At 36.7% G+C, this 22,463-nt stretch overlaps 3 protein-coding genes across 3 annotated transcripts in view; all 3 read left to right on the forward strand.

Moving 5' to 3' along the window:
• Positions 1-3,902: 3,902 nt before the first annotated feature.
• On the forward strand, positions 3,903-10,432 carry LOC136276775 (uncharacterized). Its single transcript, XM_066167903.1, has 4 exons — positions 3,903-5,507; positions 5,856-5,994; positions 7,079-7,286; positions 8,686-10,432. Exons 2-4 carry the CDS (start codon positions 5,939-5,941, stop codon positions 9,148-9,150), a joined length of 729 nt encoding a protein of 242 aa, XP_066024000.1. The 5' UTR covers positions 3,903-5,507; positions 5,856-5,938; the 3' UTR covers positions 9,151-10,432.
• A 3,727-nt stretch (positions 10,433-14,159) lies between these two features.
• LOC131800053 (replication factor C subunit 1-like) overlaps positions 14,160-22,463 on the forward strand; it is a gene marked incomplete at its 5' end in the record, with an annotated part of 59,993 nt that continues 51,689 nt past the window's right edge. The window contains 2 exons of the mRNA XM_066168325.1: positions 14,160-14,199; positions 14,558-14,593. Of these exons, the coding sequence (XP_066024422.1) occupies positions 14,160-14,199; positions 14,558-14,593 (76 nt within the window). The remainder of the gene's footprint in view (positions 14,200-14,557; positions 14,594-22,463) is intronic.
• Positions 15,494-22,015, forward strand: LOC131793136 (replication factor C subunit 1). The gene is given in 9 exon segments (XM_066168246.1): positions 15,494-15,497; positions 15,960-16,103; positions 16,918-17,093; positions 17,724-17,844; positions 17,847-18,004; positions 18,914-19,093; positions 19,573-19,896; positions 20,476-20,621; positions 21,319-22,015. Coding segments are annotated over 8 exon segments (1,131 nt in total). The 3' UTR covers positions 20,500-20,621; positions 21,319-22,015.

The following is a 22,463-nucleotide window of genomic DNA, read 5'->3' on the forward strand; positions in this document are numbered from 1 at the left end:
CTGAGGGCTTTTTCCCTTTAGCTAAATGCGTGAAATATAATCCTTGATCAAACAGATGTCAGGGTTGCTAGGTGACGATGGACAATTGGTCATAAAAACAAAATTTTTCATTGGCTGAGAAATGGGAAACATAACATCGAAAACACAAGGGAAAAACCCCTTGATCATTAAAAAGAAAGCTAAGTACATAGGTCGCCCACACAGTAAACACTGTCTCGGAATTTTGAAAGCGAGAAAAATCCAAATTACGTTGGAACAAAGCTCGGTAAAAAAACCCATGAAAATCGAAAGCACGAGCATTGCCTAAAATTAATGTTTCATTGGCTACAAAATGCAAGTGAGCTCAATTGCAAAAATGCGAGGGAAAAACCCTTGCAATTCGAAAGCCAGATAAAGAGTGGACTGAGAGATGAGACTTTTACCCAGTACAACACCCTCTCTACATGCGGTGGAACTGTCGAAACTGTCTGCAAAGCGCCATTGAAACAGGGAAATGTCGTAGTAACAACCTCAACAATTTCTTCTCCCCAAGCTACGAAGACGCATCATGGGTAACGCACTTGGAAATAAGAGGATGGCTCTAGTAAGTATTAAATTTTTTTGTGAAAGTTGCCAAGCAAGTTAAACTAAAGCGAGCACCTCCCAGTGAGACGAAAGAAATTTGCTTCGGTCTGGATTAGAATATACTACGTTTTTCAGTTTTCGCTCCGATCTAGAAATCAAGTTGTGTTGACAGTAGCGCTAAGTTAAATGCACCATTTTTCATTTTGACCGATTACATAAAGTTTACGTCATTAGGAGTGGTGCTGAGTTGGACACGCTTATTAAAGAGGGGCACTGAGATTCTATCGATCAAGGTTCCCTATGTTGTTCTTCGCCTCTTTCTGGTTCAGTTAAAGGGGAACTTGGATAGTTTTTTGAGGGTGGACGGTGATTGGGGAGAATGCGAATCAAAAGGAAGCGAGCACTTGTAAAAATTCCAAACTTTCTTGAATTTCTTAAGGTAGTACCTTGCGTGAATGTTATTGACCGCTCAATGTCGCATTTAATTTAGGGCAACTATACGCCTAGAGTTGATTCTAACATCAGCGCAGTATTAGATGCAGTTGAATGAACGAAGAGGAAAAGTTTAGGCAAGATAGGCAAATAGGGAAAGACTAAAAAATATGGCATTTCTAAACAGTGTGGCTGCTATTCGACATATTTTAATGATGAATGCTCATTTTCAACCGGGTCTTACTTCCTGATTTCAGGATTATCCAAGAGAAGTCACAATAGTTGTTAACAAAATCACATCTCCTGTTCTGGGAGTTGAGGTTAGAAAAGTGGAAGATAAAGGATGCCGCAGTAAACGCGACCTAACAAAAATAAAAGGATGGACTTAATGCGTTTTAAACCTTTTTCTGGTCTTCATCTTAGACATTTTATAGCGGATTCGCTTGGATCACTCAACCGCGACCCAAACACTGAAGAAAATATGTCACGCTATGTCTCTAAGGTTTGGCTGTAAACATTAGAGCTTAGATTCATTCGGAACTGACTTTCATAAGTTTAAGTTTTGCAAAAATCGTTTGTTGTGGCTAAATATTTATAGGGACCCGAGGAATTGTCAATCCCTAGTTCACCATTGTCAGAGAATGTATAAATTCCAAGGCGCAAAGAAATTGCTGTGACCTCTGTCTAAAGCCGACAAGAACCAAAATAACCGTCGGTGGCATGCAATCTGCTACTTTGAAATGATCAAAATAGCACCAAAATATCATGCTCTGAAATACTATTTACGACGTAAAAATTTGCTTACCGATGTCATTCTCGACTTGTTATTTCCCATGATTTCAAAGGGCGAACGTTCTCAAGGCACTAACCAACAGCAGTCGATAAAAGTGTGTGAGAAGCGTATCCAATTTTCACTTTCACTTTCGTGTAGAGCTGGGGGTTTTTCCATTTAGATGGATAGCGAGAGATAGAGGGATAGCCATCAAAACAAAAGGCTTCAGTAGCTGCATGATGTAAACAATCCAGTCGGAAGAAAGCTAGAGGAAAAACCTATAGAATTCAAAAGCGAAAGAAAGGCTAACAAGATGTTTCATTGGCTATAAGATGGAAACAAACCAGTCGGAACAGTGCCAGGGGTAAAACCCATGGAATCCGAGAAGGATAGTCGACAGCCCAGGTTTACATACCGTGCAAAGCCTTTTTATTTGTGCGCTGCAGCTGTGAATAGTTTTTGTGCGAAACGCGTTTGAAATAAGGAAAGGGGAATATAAACACATCTTTTGTCCCACAATTTCAAGACACTGTTTTCATTAAGCCAAAACTTCGCATCATGGGAAACGTAACTAGCAATAGAAGAATGTATCCTGTAAGTATGGAACTTCCTTTCAGATAGAGCATAATAAACAAATTTAAGAAACTTAACAAATAGTCAGACGAAAGTCAATTTACTTCGATAGGGGCTAAGGTCAAATAAATTATGCTGGAAAATTTAAGCATTATGCTTTCGAGCGTCACCGCTGAAAACATGGCATTTTGCCGAAAACTATGCTCAGAATCTTTCATTACGTTCAGTTTATAGGCTTTTAAGAGCCTCCAAAACTCCATCTCCTCTTCCTACCGCAAACAGGTAAACCTCTCTGGGAATAAAAGGCTTACTGAAGTCAGAACACAAATTTTTCCAGATCAAATTCTTAAATTGGAAGTAAGAAAAGAGGGCTTACTGTTCGGACATTACTCACCGTAATATCAAGAGAAATTTGGAGAAGTTTAGTCGATATGCCGGCATCATGCACGATGCTCTAACAATAAGCCCAAAATAATCTCGTCATTATTGATCAAACACCAGCCGGAATTTAATATCTGTATTTACCGTTTCATTTCTATTTAGGAATCAAAGTGTGATTAAAGTAGAGGCAAGTTAGATACTAAAATGATGTAGTGATCGTCAATTACAGAAACTGCTGAACCGTTGGGAGAAAATTAACGTAGAGTGGGGCTCTAAGAGTCTGCAGTGCAAAGTCCTTCATTTTAGCGAGTTGCGTTCTTTTTTTTTGCTACGGTTACCACCGAAAACATTAGCTTCTGTAAGGCGTAAAGCAATCGGAAGGAGAATAAATCTGAATCAGTCAACCGGCGAGCCACATTTTTTGTACATAAACGACACAGAAAAAAGAGTTATAACAAGCACTTGATAAAAAGGCTCAATTTAATTTAACAATTACTTAAGCTTGCTATTTCCACTTCTACGAAATTATGGAAGTTCACAGGCTGAATTTCTACATAGCGAGAGTCCATACCTGTATTTTCAATGCTGTTGTTTATAATTCTCTCATAATTTGGTTACACTCAGCATACATCCGAATACAAGCGAAACGACCGATTCAGTGATACACAAGTTAAGATTTTCCAGACAGTGTTACTCTCACAAATGCAAACTTCGGAACTTGTTTATAGGACTTCAAAAATACCAAAAAACAACAACAACAACAACAACAGCTAGCTAATTTTAAAACGAATGAATAAAACTTGCATTTTCTGATAGAAGCTTTGTACCTATACGATATATTCCCAAGGTTAATTCTCATATTCACTTGAGTCTTGGGTATCTGATTTCAGGATTTTTCAAGAAGTTACAGAGTTACTGTGTACAAAATCACAGCCCTTGCTCTTGGAGCTGAGGTCAGGAAAATAGAAGATAAAAGTTATCCCGATGGCCACGATGAAACTACCATAAAGTTCTTAAAAGCTGCCATTCATTTCCTGCCAATGGCGCTGGATGATGGAGCCGATCTCACAAATGCTGTGTTTCTCTTCGCTCAGGCAGGGAAAGAGTTTGTCGTTAAGGCTGGAAGAGGTGAATTCCAATTACCCAGCATTGGTACCACTTTCTTTCAAAGGTAGTAACATTTAAATAGAACAGAAAAATAAGAATACATATATATGATAAAAAAAAAGAGTAGTCCATAACGATTAGCGATAACATTCTGCAGATGAATAACTGTAACCCTTGGACGTACATAAAAATTAACTCACGCCCCAACTTTTTCTACAGGGGAGGGGTGGTTGGAACCCTTCCCTCCTTCAGAGTTACGTTGCGGTATTTTGAAAGGTTTTTACCTTATATAGATAGCTTGTTATGTCGTCTACGGCTATGATGTTAATATTATTGGACAGATATGCAAACGACGCTACCAGGGGCCGTAGATGTTATCCAATATGGCGGATCGTTTTAGTTTTTCATTTTCTACACTATAACTTTTGGCTTGTCAAAAGAACAGTAGCCATTGACCTTGACAGGAAAATACGACTTACAAAACAAATGATAGGTTTACTGTAATTCCCTTTTCAACTGAAAAACCTTAAATTCTTTCGTAGCTCATATCAACCCTTAGACCACACCTCACTTTTTATTTAGGATAATCCTAAACAAATGAATGAAAATGTGATATCTTTTAGGAGACTCGTCTCAAACAAGTTCATTCATTTGCCTCAAAGAGAAAACGATGCAGAATATTTGCTAGAAACCATTATGCAATTTTTATGAATCTATGTTTTGAGAGTAATAAACGATTTTAGCATGAAAAGTGCACTTAAAACGAGAAGAGTCAATGGCATCGAGCTTTTATCACTTCGTCTCATCAATTTTTATATAAAGTCGTTAGTACAATCACATCGTTTAGATGTATTCGAGGGTCTGGATGGGTTTAAGTGTAATCTACCCATTTTTTTCTTATGTGGTTTATGAAATGTGCGAATTTTTAATCTTTGGGGAACCGTCGTTGTTATTGCCGGGGGGGAAGGGGGTAAGGCGGATTTTGTTTGTGTCACAATACAATTTACTTGATTCCCCCTATCCCCCCCCTCCCCACTAAGGTTCCGTAGTTATCTTATGATCCCCCCTTAATCAGCAGTCAATTTTCTTTGTCAGCGAAGACCCTCCCCCCCTCCCCCCTCCCCCTCCACTCCCTCCGAAAACCACGTGATTCCCTCGAAAATGTTGAGATGTTCAACCGCCTAAAATTGGATTTTTCTATGTTATGGAGGCAACATTTAAATATTTTAATGTCATAAAGGTACTACTATCGAGACTCTCTTACAGGAGTTCTAAATCACGAGTCAGATGAGTCCACCAAAAGTTTGGTTAAAATGTGTTGGTAGGTTCTTAGATTATAAAGAGCGAAAATTTATCATAGCCTAGCATTTCTGTTTAACAAAATGTCGCAAAATGTAGCAATAAACATAAACATGTGATAAAAGAATTTATTCAGTTAAGGAATGAATTTTCATCACGTTCAAGAAAGCGACACCATGTTTTTACAAAACGGCAATCCTGAGATGTACTACAGATAACCTGGTGTGACAGAATTATCAGCCATAACGAAGAAGCAAACAATCTAACTCAACGTAGTGTGGTTAAAATCCATCTTATGGGAGGCAGACGATTTCGCTATGAACAAGGCGCACCCAAGAGCATAACTTCGCATTACGACTCCAAGGATTAGCAGTAAATGGTAAGGGATTATGATTCCAGCGCTATTTACATTTACAACTCAGTCACGCATTTCCATCTCCTTATACAACACTCATACACTCAAACTAATGCTGAGTCAATAAATCTATGTAAGCAAATAAATGATGCACTCATTGTAAAGATACTTGACTATCACAGAATGTCTTTTACTTTGATGAGAGGAATCATGAGGCTGTTAGGGCTAGAACTACAGGAATCACGACATATCGGCTGAAAACCTTCTTGAATTCGTCCCAAATGTAGTGAAGTGTTGGTTTGCGCACGCAACAACCATGTATGTTTCCATTGGGAAGGTGAGACAAATAAAACTTCCATTCTTCTTTTCCAGCTGTAATAGCGAAATCATTTCCGGGATGAGCGAAAAAAAAGGAAGCGTTCTTTAAGTCTCCTGCAACTTCTAAGGCTAAAGGAATGAAGTCGATTGCTGCTCGCAGGAACTTAAGGGTTACCTTCTTTGTTTCATTGAGGTAAGGATGGCTACCTTCATTACCGCACTTTTCAACAAGGATACTGCCAAGATGTACAACAGTAATTTCTAGAACATTTATTTTCTCTGCCCTAGAGAATTGCTTTCCAAGACAAAAAGAAGGGAAGGGGATATTACAGAATGATCCAAACTTTGTCCTCGAGTCTCCACCTTCTAAACAAACGTATTGGATACTTCTCAGCTGTTCTATTTCATTAAAGCAACCAGTAACCCTTCTGTTCGTTGTTGAAAGGGAAGAGAAATGAAAAAAGTAACAACAAGAAAAGCGAGGTCCTAACAGGAATCTAGGGAGGGAACGCTTGCGTGCAAGGACGCTATTGTTTACCATATTTCGCTCTTTAGTTAATTATGGATGAAACTTCATGTCGTGTATCTTTAATCGTACAACCACTAATGGTTACTTGATTCAAGTTACTCAGTTTTGAGTCTTGTCAAAGGCCTTGTTTCAGGAACAGGGAATGTGATTGTAACTCAATGACAAGCGTCACATGCAAAATCGTTTCCACATATTTCTTGTATCTTTGATAGACTTTAAAATTGCTTCAAAGTTCGCTTTTATCCTCGATGAGACGATATAGTCAAAAACGATCCCCAGAGTTTTAATTGAAGTTCGTACTTTATGAGCATAATTTCTTTGATCAAGACGATGGCTACCAATTGCAAAAATTTCAGTCTCATCTTTATTGACTTGGAGGTTGGAGAATCTAGAAAAAGCTGGAAAAAAAGTGCAAGACAACAACTATGCATAATTACCCGCATGATGCACTCAACTCTGAAATAAATGTTGAAGGAAATATCGTAGGATCCTTCGAAAAAAGCCGATATTTCATCCAGATTTAGACTTTTTGTGTCTGCTGCATTTATAATGCATGCAGACACTTAGATAAGCTGTAAAACGCGCGACCAGCTACTTCATATACGACAAGATCTCGGATTTACTCTTGACGTTTCAGTGCGGATTCCATTTGGTGACATGATACATGAAGTATACACGGAGGGGTAATACTTTCGGCCTGTAATACTTTCGGCCTGTAATACTTTCGGGTGCAAACTTCGTTCCTCAGGGGAATAATCTATCCAATTGGATACGAGGAAAGGACAAACGAAAGAGGTCGTGGCGAGCTACCGATTTCCGGGAAGACTCGGAACCAATCAAATCTGAGAAAAGGACAAAGTCAAATCCGTCAAACCAGGTGCTTTCGAAAAACGTTGGGGTTGCGTCGTATCGTCCTGATTTCGTTCGTCAAGCCAGGGTGTATTATTGCTTGCAAGGTGAGTGATCTTTTCGCTTTTCATATTTGTAATGGATTTCTTAAAAGGTGTTTTCTCATTTTGCCACAGCATTCGCACTGGGTGTCATTCCGGCCGAGTGAAAGGTTTTGAAAGATGCTTTGAATTTGTAAATCGACTGAAGCTTTCTCGGCGCCAACACGATCACCGCCCGGCCATTTTGCAAGTGCTCAGGACGCAAAATAAGCTTTATGAGCCCCATTTGGGGAATGCAAAGTCCCTTCGGGGAACAATTGAGCCCCATTTGGGGAATGAAAAGCCCGTTAAGGGAATTATTAAGTCTCACTTGGGGATTACAAAGCCCAATGCGGGATATAATATGCCCTGTTTACGAAATGGATTTGGCAGAAGATACATGTATTTCACTACACACGTGAAAACATCTATCACGAGACAAACATGTGCGAAAGCTGTGTCGATTTTATACAGAGGAGAGAAACCTAGAACTAGTATTCTTCATGATAATTACTATCTAAGCATCGCTATGAACAGATCTTTGCATACAGTTGTAAGGTATCAATGCTTTCAAAAATTGGAATCCTTCATCAAGATGAATCAAGCGCTCAATTGCTCCTTCACATTTCAACTGTCCAGCATTTGAAGATTTGCTATTTCCTTTGCACTTCCTAAGTGCAACTTGTGATTTTCTTAAGAGAATTTTCATTTGAAGCTTTTTTGTTTTGAAGAATATATTTTCAACACACATAGCAGCTCTCCTATCTGATCGTCTTAGTTCAGATTTACAAATGTCGCTATAATGAACATTAGCTAGTCTATCTTTATTTTCTGGTCGACTTTGACCAAGGAATATACCAGGATATGCTAACTCTTCAGAATGTTGATCTCTGAATATACTTAAGGGTTTGTTTCCCTCTCCTGGTGCAACATTTAAAATACGTTGAGGCAGACTGTCTTCAAAATAATGTGTGTTGGTCAACATGGTGTCAGTAACACCAGCAGGTGTTTCTGCTTCATCTTCAGTCCACTGATCATCATTATCATTACTGTCATTTCCATCTTGCTTATTGGAACCACTGCTCTTTTCTATTTCTTGTAATTGTTCACTTTGATTTTCAGTATTAGTATCATCTAATAAACAGTTTGCAGTATACTGCACTCCCCAACCTTCATTTAGTGTTATTCCTTCCTGTCTGTAGAGGCTGCTGTTGTTGATTGATTTATAATGAATAAGTAAACAAATAAAAAATTATAATTCACCTAGGTAAGTTTTTTTTTTTGGCATTTTGTTGTTATAATTAAATTTGTAGTAGTTGTCGTAGTCGTCGTCGTCTTTTGATGCAGTGCTCCCTATGTTATTAGAAGTTTTGAAATACATTATATTGCTATGAAACAAACTCAAAAGGTTCTTTTTCACTTGCAGGCAATGGAAGAACAAAAAGAAGAGATTGTTGGTTTCTTACACAATGTGTCTCCAACTAAAAAAAGTAGCAAGACATCTTACTTTGACATGTCCATACAAACCACCGATGGCTTAGTAAGAGGAGTCTGCTTCTCCGGAAGTAAACAGGAACACTTTGATCAAATGAGCAAAAAGAAATCTCCAATAAAACTTCGAAATTTTAGAATTGAAAGAGCAGGAGATGCAACCACAGTACTGATGAATAACAATGTACTGTTAGAGCCTACAAAAGAAATACCTTTTTCAAGAATTGAGTTGCCAAGTGCCAACAATATCCAATCAATTTCAGCTGCAAACACAAATCAAAGTATCACCATCAAAGCCAAACTTATTCAGATGTCATCAACAAAAAAAGTGAAGACAGAGGATGGTGAAAAAAAAAGTTGTTTGCCTATCTTGTGGACCCACATGGAGCCATTAAGGTGACACTTTGGGAACAATTCTGTGGATCTCATTAATCCTGCTGAGCTACCTCAGAACTTTACCAATACAACAGCAGCAGCAGAAATACTTGGAGTGCGAAGTGTCACTGCATATCAAGCCTGCTGCAACTGTAACAAAAAGCTGGTAATAGAGACGTCTCCCATACTAACCTGTTCAACTTGTGGGCTCAAGCAGAATATGAAGTCCACCATTCAACAATGTTATGGACAACTACTGGTACAAATTAAAGAATCGAAGATCACAGTGACCCTGTTCAACGACATTCTGCATGATATGCTAGCGTCACAAGGAAAGAGCACTCTTCCGATCACTGAAGAAACCATAACTGCCTTTCTTCTAAAGTTACCAACTATAACCAGCATAACATTCAACAACAAACAAAAATAGTGGAGTCAGTGCAAATCTGAATAAAATGAACAATTTCCTGTCACACATCAGTGGAAATTACTACTGAATACCAAACGTTAATAATACCTGTTTTGTTACAGTTTGCAACAAACATTTTGTAGACACTGGTTTTAAGTGAAATGATTGTTTCTCTGACTGATAAACATTATTTACAAGTACACGTGCTGCTTTTTTTGGGATAATATTTCTGTTGCGTTACATTTCTGATACATTTCATTTCAATTAAAAGACAAGCACTTCAAAATACTTTTAAAAGTATATTCACCTATTAGTTACTTGAACACAACAATGTAAATATACTAACTTTGTTTTACCTATGTTTTGTTCCAAATTGATTGCATATTACCATTAAATGAAAAACATAATGATTTCCTAGGAATTATTACAACCAGAGACTTTTTCTTGCTTTGCAAAACTGCTACTGCGTTTGCATTACAGTTGTCTTGTGTTACAAAGACTTCAGATACTATTCAATTTTGTTAAAAACTATTGGCTGTTGTATTTCAATTCTTTGATTTAAATATTCTGCTACAAAATAAAAGAAACGTTCACTTTAATGTTAGATTCTTTGCAGTACCATAACACAATAAAAGTTATTTAAATCTTTAAATACATTTAAGTTTTGAAGAAATTGTTTGTTATGGCTATATATATATATATATATAGATAGATATAGCTCTTTGGCATACAAAGCTTTGCTTTCATGTCCAAATTGAGCACTCTACTAGGATGAGTCATTGCTGCTAGCATTATGCATGCTCACTAGTTTTTCTAGTTTGAGCACTCTGGCATGGCTTAGATGATCCCACATGTGTGAGATCACTTGGGGTGGCTATATGGCCTTACCTCCATCCTAGCATCAGCACTGCACTGATGAGGCCCAGAAGGCCGAAACAGTACTGTCTGCAGTTAGTTATATATATATATATATATAATATATATATATATATATATATATATATATATATATATATATATATATATATATATATATATATATATATATATATATATATATATATAGAAGCCCGAGGAATGGTCAATACCTAGTCCTTCATGTAAATTTTCATTATTGTTTGAGAATGAGTACATTTCAAGACGCCAATATATATTCCTGTGACCTCTGTCTAAAGCCGACAAGAACCAGAATAACCGTCGGTGGCATGCAATCCGCTATCTTGAAATGATAAAAATAGCACCAAAATATCATGCTCTGACATACTATCTGTGACGAAAAGATTTGCTTACCAATGTCATATTCGACTTGTTATTTTCCATGATTTCAAGGAGCAAACGTTCTCCCGGCTCTACCCAACACCAGTTGACAAAGTGTGTGAGAATGGTATCCAATTTTCATTTTCACTTTGGTGTAGAGCTGGAGGTTTTTCCCTTTAGCTTGAGGGCGTAAAATGCAATAAATCATTGATCACACAAATGTCAGTGTTAACTGATGAGGAGGATAATAGCTCATCAAAACAAAATGCTTCATTGGCTACATGATGTAAACAATCCAGTCGGAACAAAGCCTTGTGTTTGTGCGGTGGAGCAGTGAGTGGTTTTTGTGCGACACGCGTTAGAAACAAGTAAAGGGGAATATAAACGCGTCCTTCGTTGTACAATTTCATGACACTGTTTTCATTAAGCCAAAACGAAGCATCATGGGAAACGCAATTGGCAATAGAAGAATGGCTCCAGCAAGTGTGGAACTTCCTCTCAGATAAAGCATGCGAAAAATATTTAAGAAACTTAACAAACAGCTGGACGAAAGTCGATTTCGTTCGATAGGGGCTAGGGTCGAATAAATTATGCTGTAAAAATTTAAGCATTCTGCTTTTGAGCGTCACTGCTGAAACATGGCATTTTGCTGAAAATTTTGCTAAGAATTTTTCGTTATGTTCAATTTAATAGCTTTTAAGAGCCCCCAAAACTCCCTCTCCTATTCCTAACACGAACAGATAAACCTTTGTGGGAATAAAAGGCTTACTGAAGTTCAGAACACAACATTTTACTGAATCAATTTTTTAAATTGCAAGCAAGAAATGAAGGCTCACTGTTAGGACATTACTCATGCTACAGAACTTATCTCGGGCACTTGTTTCGGGCAAGACAAATGAGAAAATGAAATTTCCCTTAACATTAACACCACTTGTGCAAACATTGTAGTGATATGAATGAGCGACAATCTGATATCAGCTTGACTACTATGTGTGTGATATGGATGAAGAAAGTGACTGTAAAGGCTAAGATTAAACAAATGGTAAAAGGCAGAGCATATACTACAGATATCTGTGGAAGCGGAAGAGTTAGCCAAGACCTAATACAGCTCCAAGAGTTATGAAAACGTCCCAAGTGCATGCATAATGTAAAAGTGCACGGTTCTAGTACTTACCATTATTCTTATAGTAAACCTGTGTGAAGTTATCTGAAATCCACCTGGGTATCACAAGAACATGCTTGAAAATGTCTGCCACTTCTAGACATTTCCTTGTACATTTGTTGCAGGAATTTGTTGTTAGATCAAGATAATAACTTATCCTTTTGTTGGATATTGTGTAGATATTTTAGAAGAAGAAGAAGTTAAATGTTAATCACATGTGGGAGTTTAAGGGTTAAACAGCATGATGTGATACACTGCCACCTAAATTTCACTGAAGTTTGAAATATCCAGGACTTTAGTATTCCCCACAAATTTGTTCAAATTGCAGCTTACTAATTCTGTAACATGTCTGCCACTTGCCTTTGCAGTCACTTCCTTGAATCATATCACTACAATGTTTACACAAGTAGTGTTAATGTTGAGGGAAATTTCATTTTCATCAATGTTAATCACACAATAATATTGTACTTACAGCTCATCATCTTTGCAGCAGACATCCAAGTGCTGTCTGACAGAAGTTGCTTGAATCTTTAGGCTACAGGTAGTACAAGCAACCTTTGGAACATACCCAGAATCCTGCTTGACAAACAAATTACATGTGGTAGCCAAGCTGATATCAGATTGTCACTCACAAAAATGTTTCGAAGTTACCAACAAGTGGCTCTAAGTATTAGGTTTGCAGGAAAATAAAACAAAACAGAAACACCTTATGGAGAGTTTGGTAGAATGACTTGAGTGATTTATTGAAAAGTGTAACTATGCAGCTGCACTATTTTTCAGTCTCTACAACAGTGGCACTTAGAAATTACACTTGTGAAAGTTTGATTAAATTGAGCTTACATAAGACCTGTACAGTGCAATCTGAACCAAGATCCCATCGAGGCGGTTTTAGAGGATTGCCAGGTGTGTAAAATTTTACAATAATTTCAAAATAATTTTTGAAATATTTTTTTAAAAAAGTTTTAAAAAAAAGTAAAACTAAACTAGTGAGCAGCGCTGTGCGAACAGTAGTGTAAAACTTCTTTATTCTCTGACGCGTTTCGTCTAACTGTCGTAATCTTCTTTAGGGAGTTTACAAGTTGACACTAAACGCCTATATTTATAAGCCATTGTTAGCGGCTATTGCGGGGGTCAATGACCATAAGGGCTTGGCTGGACCTACGAGCAGGAATAGGCAAAGTTGTGAAAAATTTGAAAATTTCTTTTGAAAATTTTTTAGGTGAGGTGAGAAATATTTTCGGAAGCCATGGCTTCAGCTAAAAATTTTCCACTTTGAAAAATTGAAGCGGTTTTTTACAGATGAGCCTGGAAAGCAGTTGGCAAATTTGGTTAGGATGGCTCGTGTGCTTTACACGTGTGGTTTATGTTATACTCATTCTTTCTTAAATTTAAGTGGTATAAATAGCTTGTCTAAAACAGTAGTGTGATACAATAGCAAACGAGATATACTCGTTCCAATACAGCGTCATGTGATGAACAGCCTTCATTAATTTTAGAACAAGTTTTATAAAATCAGTTTACTCTTTCTTGTTATAGCCGAAAACTGTTCGAAGATTGGTTGTACCATCACTGCAAACAGTCGAGGTACTTCGACATGATTCAGTGCGAGAGCTACTGCCACTGATTTGACGTTTTTTTGGTTTGTTTTTTCTTTTTTTAGGTCTAGTGGAGTTGTTAGAAATTAGCAAGCAAAATTAATCCGCCACTTTCTTCCTTTAGGTGTTGTACAAAAACAGATGAAGAGCCCGATGATGGATTTGTCCTTCATGTGAACAATAACCTAGAAAATCAGTTTTCCTCGATAGAAAACTCCCTCGATTACGGCCAAGCCATATTTCTCCAGCAGAACACACTGTGAATTAAAAACATCGGTCGCAGAGTCACGCAACATTGCGTGATTTTCCAAACGTGACTTAGAAACTACATGGCCCTGCAGTAATAAAAGAGGGCTTCATTTACAAGCACTGTAGACTTCAACATAAGAAGAACCTCATAAATTGCTCTTTCAGTTTTCATCTCAGTGTATAAATCATTTAGCCAGAACGAAAACAAAAATTAATATACGCACGAGTTGGAGCCATTCCTGTCTGCGGTTAAATACACGAATGGCTCCAGTCTCTGGTCGTCCGCCTGAACTGACTGAATGAGTTTTGTCAGCGGAGCTTGTCGGCGGATGACTTTTTCATCGCCGGAATATCGCTGAACGACCTCGCTGAACAAGATAGACTCTACCTTCTCTTCGTTATGTAAGTAGCCATTTACTTGTTTGACTCATCGGTGATTTCACATTGGCTTTTCATTGTTCCGCTTCGAGACACGCGGTTAAGAGTACTCGCGAGCAAGGAGTTAAGATATAACTTATTAACTTTTAATATTTTTATCATCCAATCACAGGTCGGAGCCATTCCTGTACTAAGTCGCTTGTCGTGAACATCGGAGAGTGACTGTGAACGCATTACTATTATAATACTAAAATGGTTTATTAGTCGTTTTAGCCGGTTCTCAGCGGCAGAATTTCGCCAAAATTAGTATTTATTGGCATACGTGGTAGGTAATTTTACAACATGTTTTGACCAAGAGTTTCATTCAACTACATATATCTAACCCAAGGTATCTTTCTGGACTGGAATGTCAGACATGGTATGTGTATTAACTAACTTTGCAGGTATAATTTTCAATAGTTTGTCTGAGTATGCCAGGGTAGCTGAGTGAGGCTGATAAATTACAGTGTTTTGCCTTTTTTTTTTTTTATCTTAAACAAGGCCATAATTTGAAGCAATTTTGTCTTCATTCTTTAACTTCCAAGATCTGTTTGCTAATTGTCCCCTCTAGTTTCTAGACGTTTCCTTGTACATTTGTTGTAGGAATTTGTTGTTAGATCAAGATAATAACTTATCCTTTTGTTGGATATTGTATAGATATTTTAGGGAGAAGTTAACTGTTAATCACATGTGGGAGTTTAAGGGTTAAACAGCATGATGCGATACACTGCTACCTAAATTTCACTGAAGTTTGAAATATCCAGGACTTAAGCATTCCCCACAAATTTGTTCAAACTGCAGCTTACTAATTCTGCAGAGCAGTAGCAAAATACAACTCTGATGCTTATTTCACAATTTTGACAAGTACTAGTTAATCTTTCATTTACTCAGACTGAAGGGAAAATGAAATTATTCATTAACTTGAAAGGTGATTGATAAAGAAACCTTGAGACTTCAAAACAATATATGTATTGTTGTTTGCCTTTTTTTTTACTGCAAGCAGAACTCTTTTTTGTTCATCAAATATGCAAGACACTATCACAAACATAAGTCATCGAGAGATTTTTCTAAGGGTAATTCATGTTGAGTTTCATCACATTCATTGTTAAAAACATGAAGAAAAGACAATAAGAGAACTTACTAAGCAATATTCTTGGCACTCGTGTGGGCTGTAGCCATGATCTGTTTAGTGGAGAAGGAAAAAAACATGTTTTCAGTTTTGCAAAAATCAGGTCCCAGAAGAGTAGTCAAATGAATTAAAAATGTTATTGACTCCATAATGGGCAAAATTTTCAAAATTATAAAAGATATTTTATAAAAACACTGTAATCAACTCACGTTTTGTACGAAACGGCAGACTAGTTGTTTTGACATCACAGACAACACAGCTACAGCGGCAATTTATGGGAAACGGCTACCGGAAGTAGATAGACATGCATTCAAACTTCTGCCCATCATCATAGACATCCGCCATCCTTGGATCTTAATGTCCCTATTGATGGAGTGGGAGGGCTGGATAAAGAAATATTTAATGTGAGGTGAGCTTGAGGTACATACACAGTAAGATGATATCAGTTTTTTTTAACATCGCATGACCTCTAACATTGCTTATGTATTAGCTTGCTGACAAAAACAAAGCCATCTGCTTCATTCAGGGTTCAGCACACTAACCATTAGACCACTCTGCCTCAAATAGAATTTGAATATTGTAGCACTTGACTTATATTCTGATGTGGTTTCTACAGATGAGGAAGAAGTTGTGCCCATCAAATTAAAAGAGTCTGCAAAACAGACAGACAAAGTAGCTTCTCAAGAGGTCCAGCAAGTTAAAGAGAGGTATCATCCATCATTCTCTTTCATTATATTTGACATTTCAGTACCAAACAATGGTATTCATTTAGAACATAAGATATTGCTCTGGAGAATCATCTGGCTTCTTCTAAAATTATCCAGCTAAATTTTTTTTGTCTGTTTGTTTGTTTTTTCCTTTCTTCCATCAAGCATTGAGAATGTTAGACCTGTCATAGCACACTGCTCTTATGCTAATACATTTAACCCTTTGACTAGCATCTAATTTCTCTTTACAATATTCCCCCTGAATCAAACATTAATATGCATCTATCGCTTTTTTCGTTGAAAGTAGGTTTTTTAAATGGTCTTCTTTCACTGGAGCTTCTTTTTGGTGAAAGATGATTTATGGAAATTTACTGTGGATTGTTTGCTTTTCTGGTTTCTCCAAAATTTTAACTTTTGGATAAGCACGTGTTACACACAGGTGTCAAGGTTAAGGTCACATGAATAAAGGAAATGATCACCAATTAAGCTCTTGTTTGTTAATCAAATTCTCCTTTGTCAGTACCCTAGGAAATGTATAGAGATAAGTCCTTTCCCCCTAAGATATTTAAATCAACTCTCTTTACTGTCTGTCACCCAAGTGTTATGAAAATATCTCTGAGACCAGGCTGTTCAAGCAATAAATATCCTCTTGTGTGAGGACTTTCTTTCTTCTGATATTACATTGCTGCCTGACTGTGAATTGGTATTGTTATGAGAAATTAGAAAATTGATCACTCTTGAGAGTGCAAATTTTAAGCTTGATGACCAGAGCTCAACTCACTTAATGATCATCCCTTAGTTCCTTGTAGAACAATCAAGAATTTTTTATCTTTTTTCATTTCCCACAGAGATCTGACAAGTCTTAAGAAAATGAAGACTCCAAAGTGAATAGAAAAGAAGAGTATAAAAATGGGAGAGAAAAAGAAGGAAGAGAAAATGGGAATGTCAACCATCCAACAGCAGAGCAACCATCGAAGAAAAGGAAGGAAGACTTCTTAGAATCAAAGTCTGAGGTTAAAAAGCCTTCCCCTGAGAAGAAAAAGGTTTGTAAGCCTTTTGATTACCATGCATACTTTGTTACAAAATTAATCATTACTATTAATCCTTAATTGAACCTGCTACCCTGATACTAGAATGGATTGGATCTGATATAATTGTATGTGTATGGTATGTTGTTTAGGCAACTTGAATAAGGTACTTGTAGATGAAACAGTAACATTTTAGGACTAAATTTGGCTTTGTATAAGATCCAAAAGCTCACTCAAATTTGTTAACTGGTGGCACATGTTGTATAATTATGTAAACCTGTCCTACATGTACTATGACAGTAGATGGTTTTTACTCAGATGCACATTACTGAGTTGCATTACTTGGAACAAAAAATAACTTACAATACTAATACTACTCAAAATACTACCATTACTGTACCTAGAATTTATACAAAAACAGTAACAATAGTGGCAAAACTTTTAGGTACATTCTTGGTGATTTTAACTTTGACAATCTGGGAAGATGTTACCACTTTGTCTCCATTTTTCAAAGCAGCAGTGTCTTTCACTATTAACATTTCTTTTGGGACAACTCTTACCTTGATTGGACAACTCTTAGTTGTTAGAATGTTTGATATACATGTCAAATTTGTTCACTTCAAATTTTATCCATGGACTTTTCAGGAGGTACCAAAGACAACTCCTGCTAGCAAACTGGCTGTCAAAGCTGCCACAGTTCCAGAAACTCCAGTTAGAGACTGAAAACCAAGTCCAAAGAAAACTGTTACTCCAAAAAAGGATGAAAATATGTTAGTAAGGAAATTCCAACCCAAGGAACACCAAAGGTGTCAAAATCAGAGGAAGTGGTTGGAGTTCCACCCTCATTGGAAAAGAAAAAATCTGGTTTCCGTAGTTTTATGGCAAGAGATGGTCCTAGGGTGCTTGGTTCAAAGGAAATCCCTAAGGTAGGTTTCAAAGACCAAGATCTGATTGTTAATTCTCCCCTCTAGCTGCTACACATTTTTCTGTTAACTAATAATGAGAATTTGTTGTTAGATCATTATAACAACTACATGTACTTGATAAGTTTTAGTGTTCTCGTTACCTGTTTGCTGGATAATCTATGGATATTCTAGGAAGAAGTTACATGTTAATTTCTTACAGTAGTTAAATTATTATTATCTCTCAAAAGCTCTTTGTGGTTTGTTTTCCATCCTTTCAAATTTTAATGAGAGATGCAAGACAAAGAAAAATGAAGATTATTAGAATTAAAGCTGGTTTGGAAAAATCTGCAGATACAGTTTACAGGAAAAATTGTAAAATGCATGCTTTGATTAACCCTTTTACTCCCAAGATCTCAATAGTAATTCTCTTTACTGTCTGTTGTACAATTCTTGTAATGTTATTTGGATAATTTGGTCTTGGATCAACTAATAATCCCCCGGTTGATATCTTTCTTTATTCTCATCACTTGTCTGCATGATATTGTATTTATATTGTAAGGAGAAGTTCTGTCTTGGTCACTTGTGGGAGTTAAAGGGTTAAACAAAAATATGTATTTTATCCTTTTACTATCAGTTGATGTTCAAATGTTGGTTCAATGTCTGTATCTGAGAAACTGCACACCTACCCCTCCCCTAATACAACTTTAACCCTTACTTGTTAGCAGTTGACAGTTGTTGGGTTGGGGGAGGGGTAGGTGCGCAGATGCTGACATTGATCTTAAATATTTATGGTGTATCTACAGAGTTTTTTACTTTTTCGCCATTTATTACTTTTCAGTTTGGACAGTATTAAGAGGCCTTCAAGGGAAGAATTAATTTTTTTCTCTGCTCATCTTGAATTATGCATGCACCTGATAATTTAATTTTTAGGAAGTGGAAAACTGTTTGGATGGACTGACATTTGTTATTAAGGGAATCTTGGAAAGTATCAAGAGAGAGGACACAGCAGATTTGATTCAAGGATATGGTGGAAAAGTTACCCACTCAGTGAGCAAGAAAAAGAGTTTTATTGTCATGGGACGGGATCCTGGGGAGAGTAAACTTTCCAAGGTACACTGTGATGTACAGCTCAAAAGAGGGAAAAAAAAACTGTGAACATTAACATAGCAGCTGCACCTTTTTCCCTAAATTTTTAAAACAAATCTGGGTGCGGCTTACAGTTAAAACACTTGGGAAACTTGCCACAAATTTGCAAAATTAACACAATTTATTGATTTGCAAGTCTGTAGAGGAAACCAACATGAAATGAAAAATTTACTATGGTAGAAATTTATATTAACATTTTCTTTTTGTTGTTGGCTTCTAAAAAGAGTTTTTTTTTTCCATGAGCATAAACTTATATTTCTTGCTGTGGAGTTCATTAAATTTTTCCTTGTTAAGAGACCTTTTTAACTGGTTCAAGGTTGTATTTCCTTCCTTGAATAGCTAAACATTACTTGGCAAGAGACCTATGGTTTCTTTGTTGTTGTTGTTGTTTTTGTTGTTGTCTTTTTGTTTCTTTTTTTTTAACTTTGGTGCTTATCTGTTAGGCTAAGCAATGTGGAACATCACAAATAGATGAAGACAGTCTGTTTGAGCTTGTCAGAACAAAACCAGGCAACGAGACCAGCTATGAACCACCAAGTGTGGAGAAGAAGACAAAGAAGAAGGAGAAAGCTGAACCAATGGAGTCCCTCGGCCAGGGAAAAGATCAGTTTGAGGGTGATATGTCACAACTGAGTGAAAGATCTGTGTCTTCTCCAACAACACAAACACCATCATCATCACCTGCACTGAAAGCTGGGTGTTTCAAACCTTTCCAACAATTAGCACAAGAGCATAACTTCACTGAAAATTTAATTCACACTTCAGAGGTATGCCTTAAATTATTTCCTCACCAGTAAGCATCCTACATGCATTGTGCAATGATTACACCTAGTGAATATAATTTCTCTTGTGTGCATCCAGGTACTGTACATGACTTTGTATTAAAATTACAGATAACATAAAAATACATGCATATGTATGTGATATACATGTACCAGAAAAATGTCATAGGAGCCATAAGCTAGTGTGAAACTGATAAGTAAACATAATTTGTTCATCCTCATTCCCCTTCTACCACCTACTTAATTTATGGTGTCACTTAGATTGTCTGTCTGTCTGTCTGCTCTTTTGTATATGTTCATTCTTCCAATTACTGTCTTTCTATCTGTCACTTATTCTCTTTGTTCTCCTCTGTCCAGTCACCCACATGTCAGTTTTACCACTACTCTAAATTCCACCTTTAGGTTCATCTGTTGGATCATTTTACTGTACTTCCACCTGTAGACTTGTTTGTGTTACTTAAATTGAGTTACAAGAAAGTACAGTGTTTTTGTTTTTTGTTGCTTTATTTTTTTAATCTATGTAAGATTTTGACAGTAAAGGTAATTTTTTTTGTGTGTGTGCAGGAGAACCAAGTCTGTTATGAGTAGACAGAGATCAACCTCACGCAGTGAGCAGATTATTGGTCAGCAGGGTGATGAGAGCAAACTGAGAGAGCTGATGAACTGGCTGAGAGAGTGGGAAAAGAATAGAAAGAAACCAGCCTCTAAATGTGAGTACACGTGTATTTGATTGTCAAGATGCTTTTCACTCGAATACATGTAAATGTAATTTCTCTTCGGGCAAGTATGCAAACGGTTCAGGCAAACTGTCGGAGAAAGCAGATGAAAAAGTTTCAGTTGTAACCAGATAGGGGAACCATACTAGTGGGGGAGTAGCAATTCTCCTAGTCACCTGATGCTACTGAAATTAATTTAAGCTTTGGCAAGATTAGTCCTCTGGCTCTTGTGCTGACTTCATCTTTGACCCTTTAACTCCCATAAGTGACCAAGACAGGATTTCTCCTTACAATATCAATACAATATCGAGCAGGCAAGTTAATAGAATAAAAAAAATTAATTAGGGGATTATTAGTTGATACAATACTAAATTATCCAAATCATAAGAATTTGATGGCAGACAGTACGAAGTACTAGTGAGCTGTTTGGAGTAAAAGGCTTCAGTGGATGAACCTAACCTTAATCTGCAGATATTTTACAGAAGACCTTAAACTGAGTTGTGATGCAAATGTTGTCTAGCTGTAGGCTGAATACCTTTCACACTGAATCCAGATTGTTTCTTAATTCCCACATTCAGAGATACATTTTTTAAAGAGCTGTAACTTATGAACTTTGATGAATTTATTTCACTCGACAGTCACTTATACATGTAGTTAGTATGTTAATTGTAAGCATTTTTATTTTGTACAGCTTCCTTTTTCAACAAAGACCAAGATGGGTCGTCCTTTAAGGTTGCTCTTCTGTCCAGTTCCCCAGAAGTTCGTAAAACCACATCAGCGACGCTGGTTTGTGAAGACCTTGGTTTTACGTACATTGAAATTAATGCCTGTTACAAACGGAGGTTGTCCAATTTCTGTAAGATTTGGAATGACTTTGATATTATTAAAGATGCTTCATTCATTCTCCTGTCTTACTAAACTGATTTTCCATTGTAGTTAATTTATTATTATCAACTGAGTTGGTCACATAAATTGACTACCGAAAAGACTTTTAAAGCTGAGTATAGCACTTCATCTATACATTGCTGCCTACGCCTGGTTTATAAGTTAATATGAAATTCAATTATTAATGATTATCAAAATATGCATTACTGGTACCTGGAAAAGCTCGCCTTTCAGTTGGTACTTGAAATCATTAAAATTTACCCGACTTTTCTTTGCCAATGATGATAAGAACTGCCAGGGTTATTTAGCACGGTAGTGAGATCTTTAAAATGTTGTGCAAATTGCTAAGCTAAGGAAGGTTTTGTGGTAAGTTCAGGACGGTATGAGACTATATCACATGATTAGAGGCTTATACTTTTTATGCAATTGGCTTTGGTACTGAATAAGTAATGAATTGCCTTTTGTACTTTTGAAGCTTTGACAACAGATCAAATAAATTATGAAAGTCCGGCGATGTAACATCAAAGTGCTTTTTACATCAATCTTTTTTTTTTGCTTCTTTTGCATTGTTGTTATTATTATTATTATTATTATTATTATTATTGTTATTATTATTCAGTTTTGAACATCAACGTCATTTCAGGAATATATTTCAATACAGCTCACATTAAACTGTTGGGATGTTATCTCGGTGCCAGTTTAGATCGTTATGGATGGGAATGTTTAATTTTTTAACAAAAAATAAGCTAAATGAAAGCTTTAATCCATCGCACCACCTTTCTCGAAGCGCACGAAACTTATTCCTTCTTTTTTGCTTTAATTCTACACCTCCTCCACTTTCCATCCTACAATAGTAGTAGCCAGGAGAAATGGGAAGTTAAAATACCTTTGTATTTTTTATTATTTTCTACCACGTTTTGTTCAGTCGAAGAAAATCAGATTTCATTTTTC

The sequence above is a fragment of the Pocillopora verrucosa genome, chromosome 6 (genome assembly GCF_036669915.1).
Source record: "Pocillopora verrucosa isolate sample1 chromosome 6, ASM3666991v2, whole genome shotgun sequence".
NCBI classification, from domain to species: domain Eukaryota; kingdom Metazoa; phylum Cnidaria; class Anthozoa; order Scleractinia; family Pocilloporidae; genus Pocillopora; species Pocillopora verrucosa.

Coding starts and splice junctions, on each gene's coding strand:
- LOC136276775 (XM_066167903.1), top strand. CDS start 5,939: ATGAAGTCGATTGCTGCTCGCAGGAACTTAAGGGTTACCTTCTTTGTT. Junction 5,995..7,078: donor ACCTTCTTTGTTTCATTGAG/GTAAGGATGGCT, acceptor TTCGTTCCTCAG/GGGAATAATCTATCCAATTG. Junction 7,287..8,685: donor GGTGTATTATTGCTTGCAAG/GTGAGTGATCTT, acceptor TTTCACTTGCAG/GCAATGGAAGAACAAAAAGA.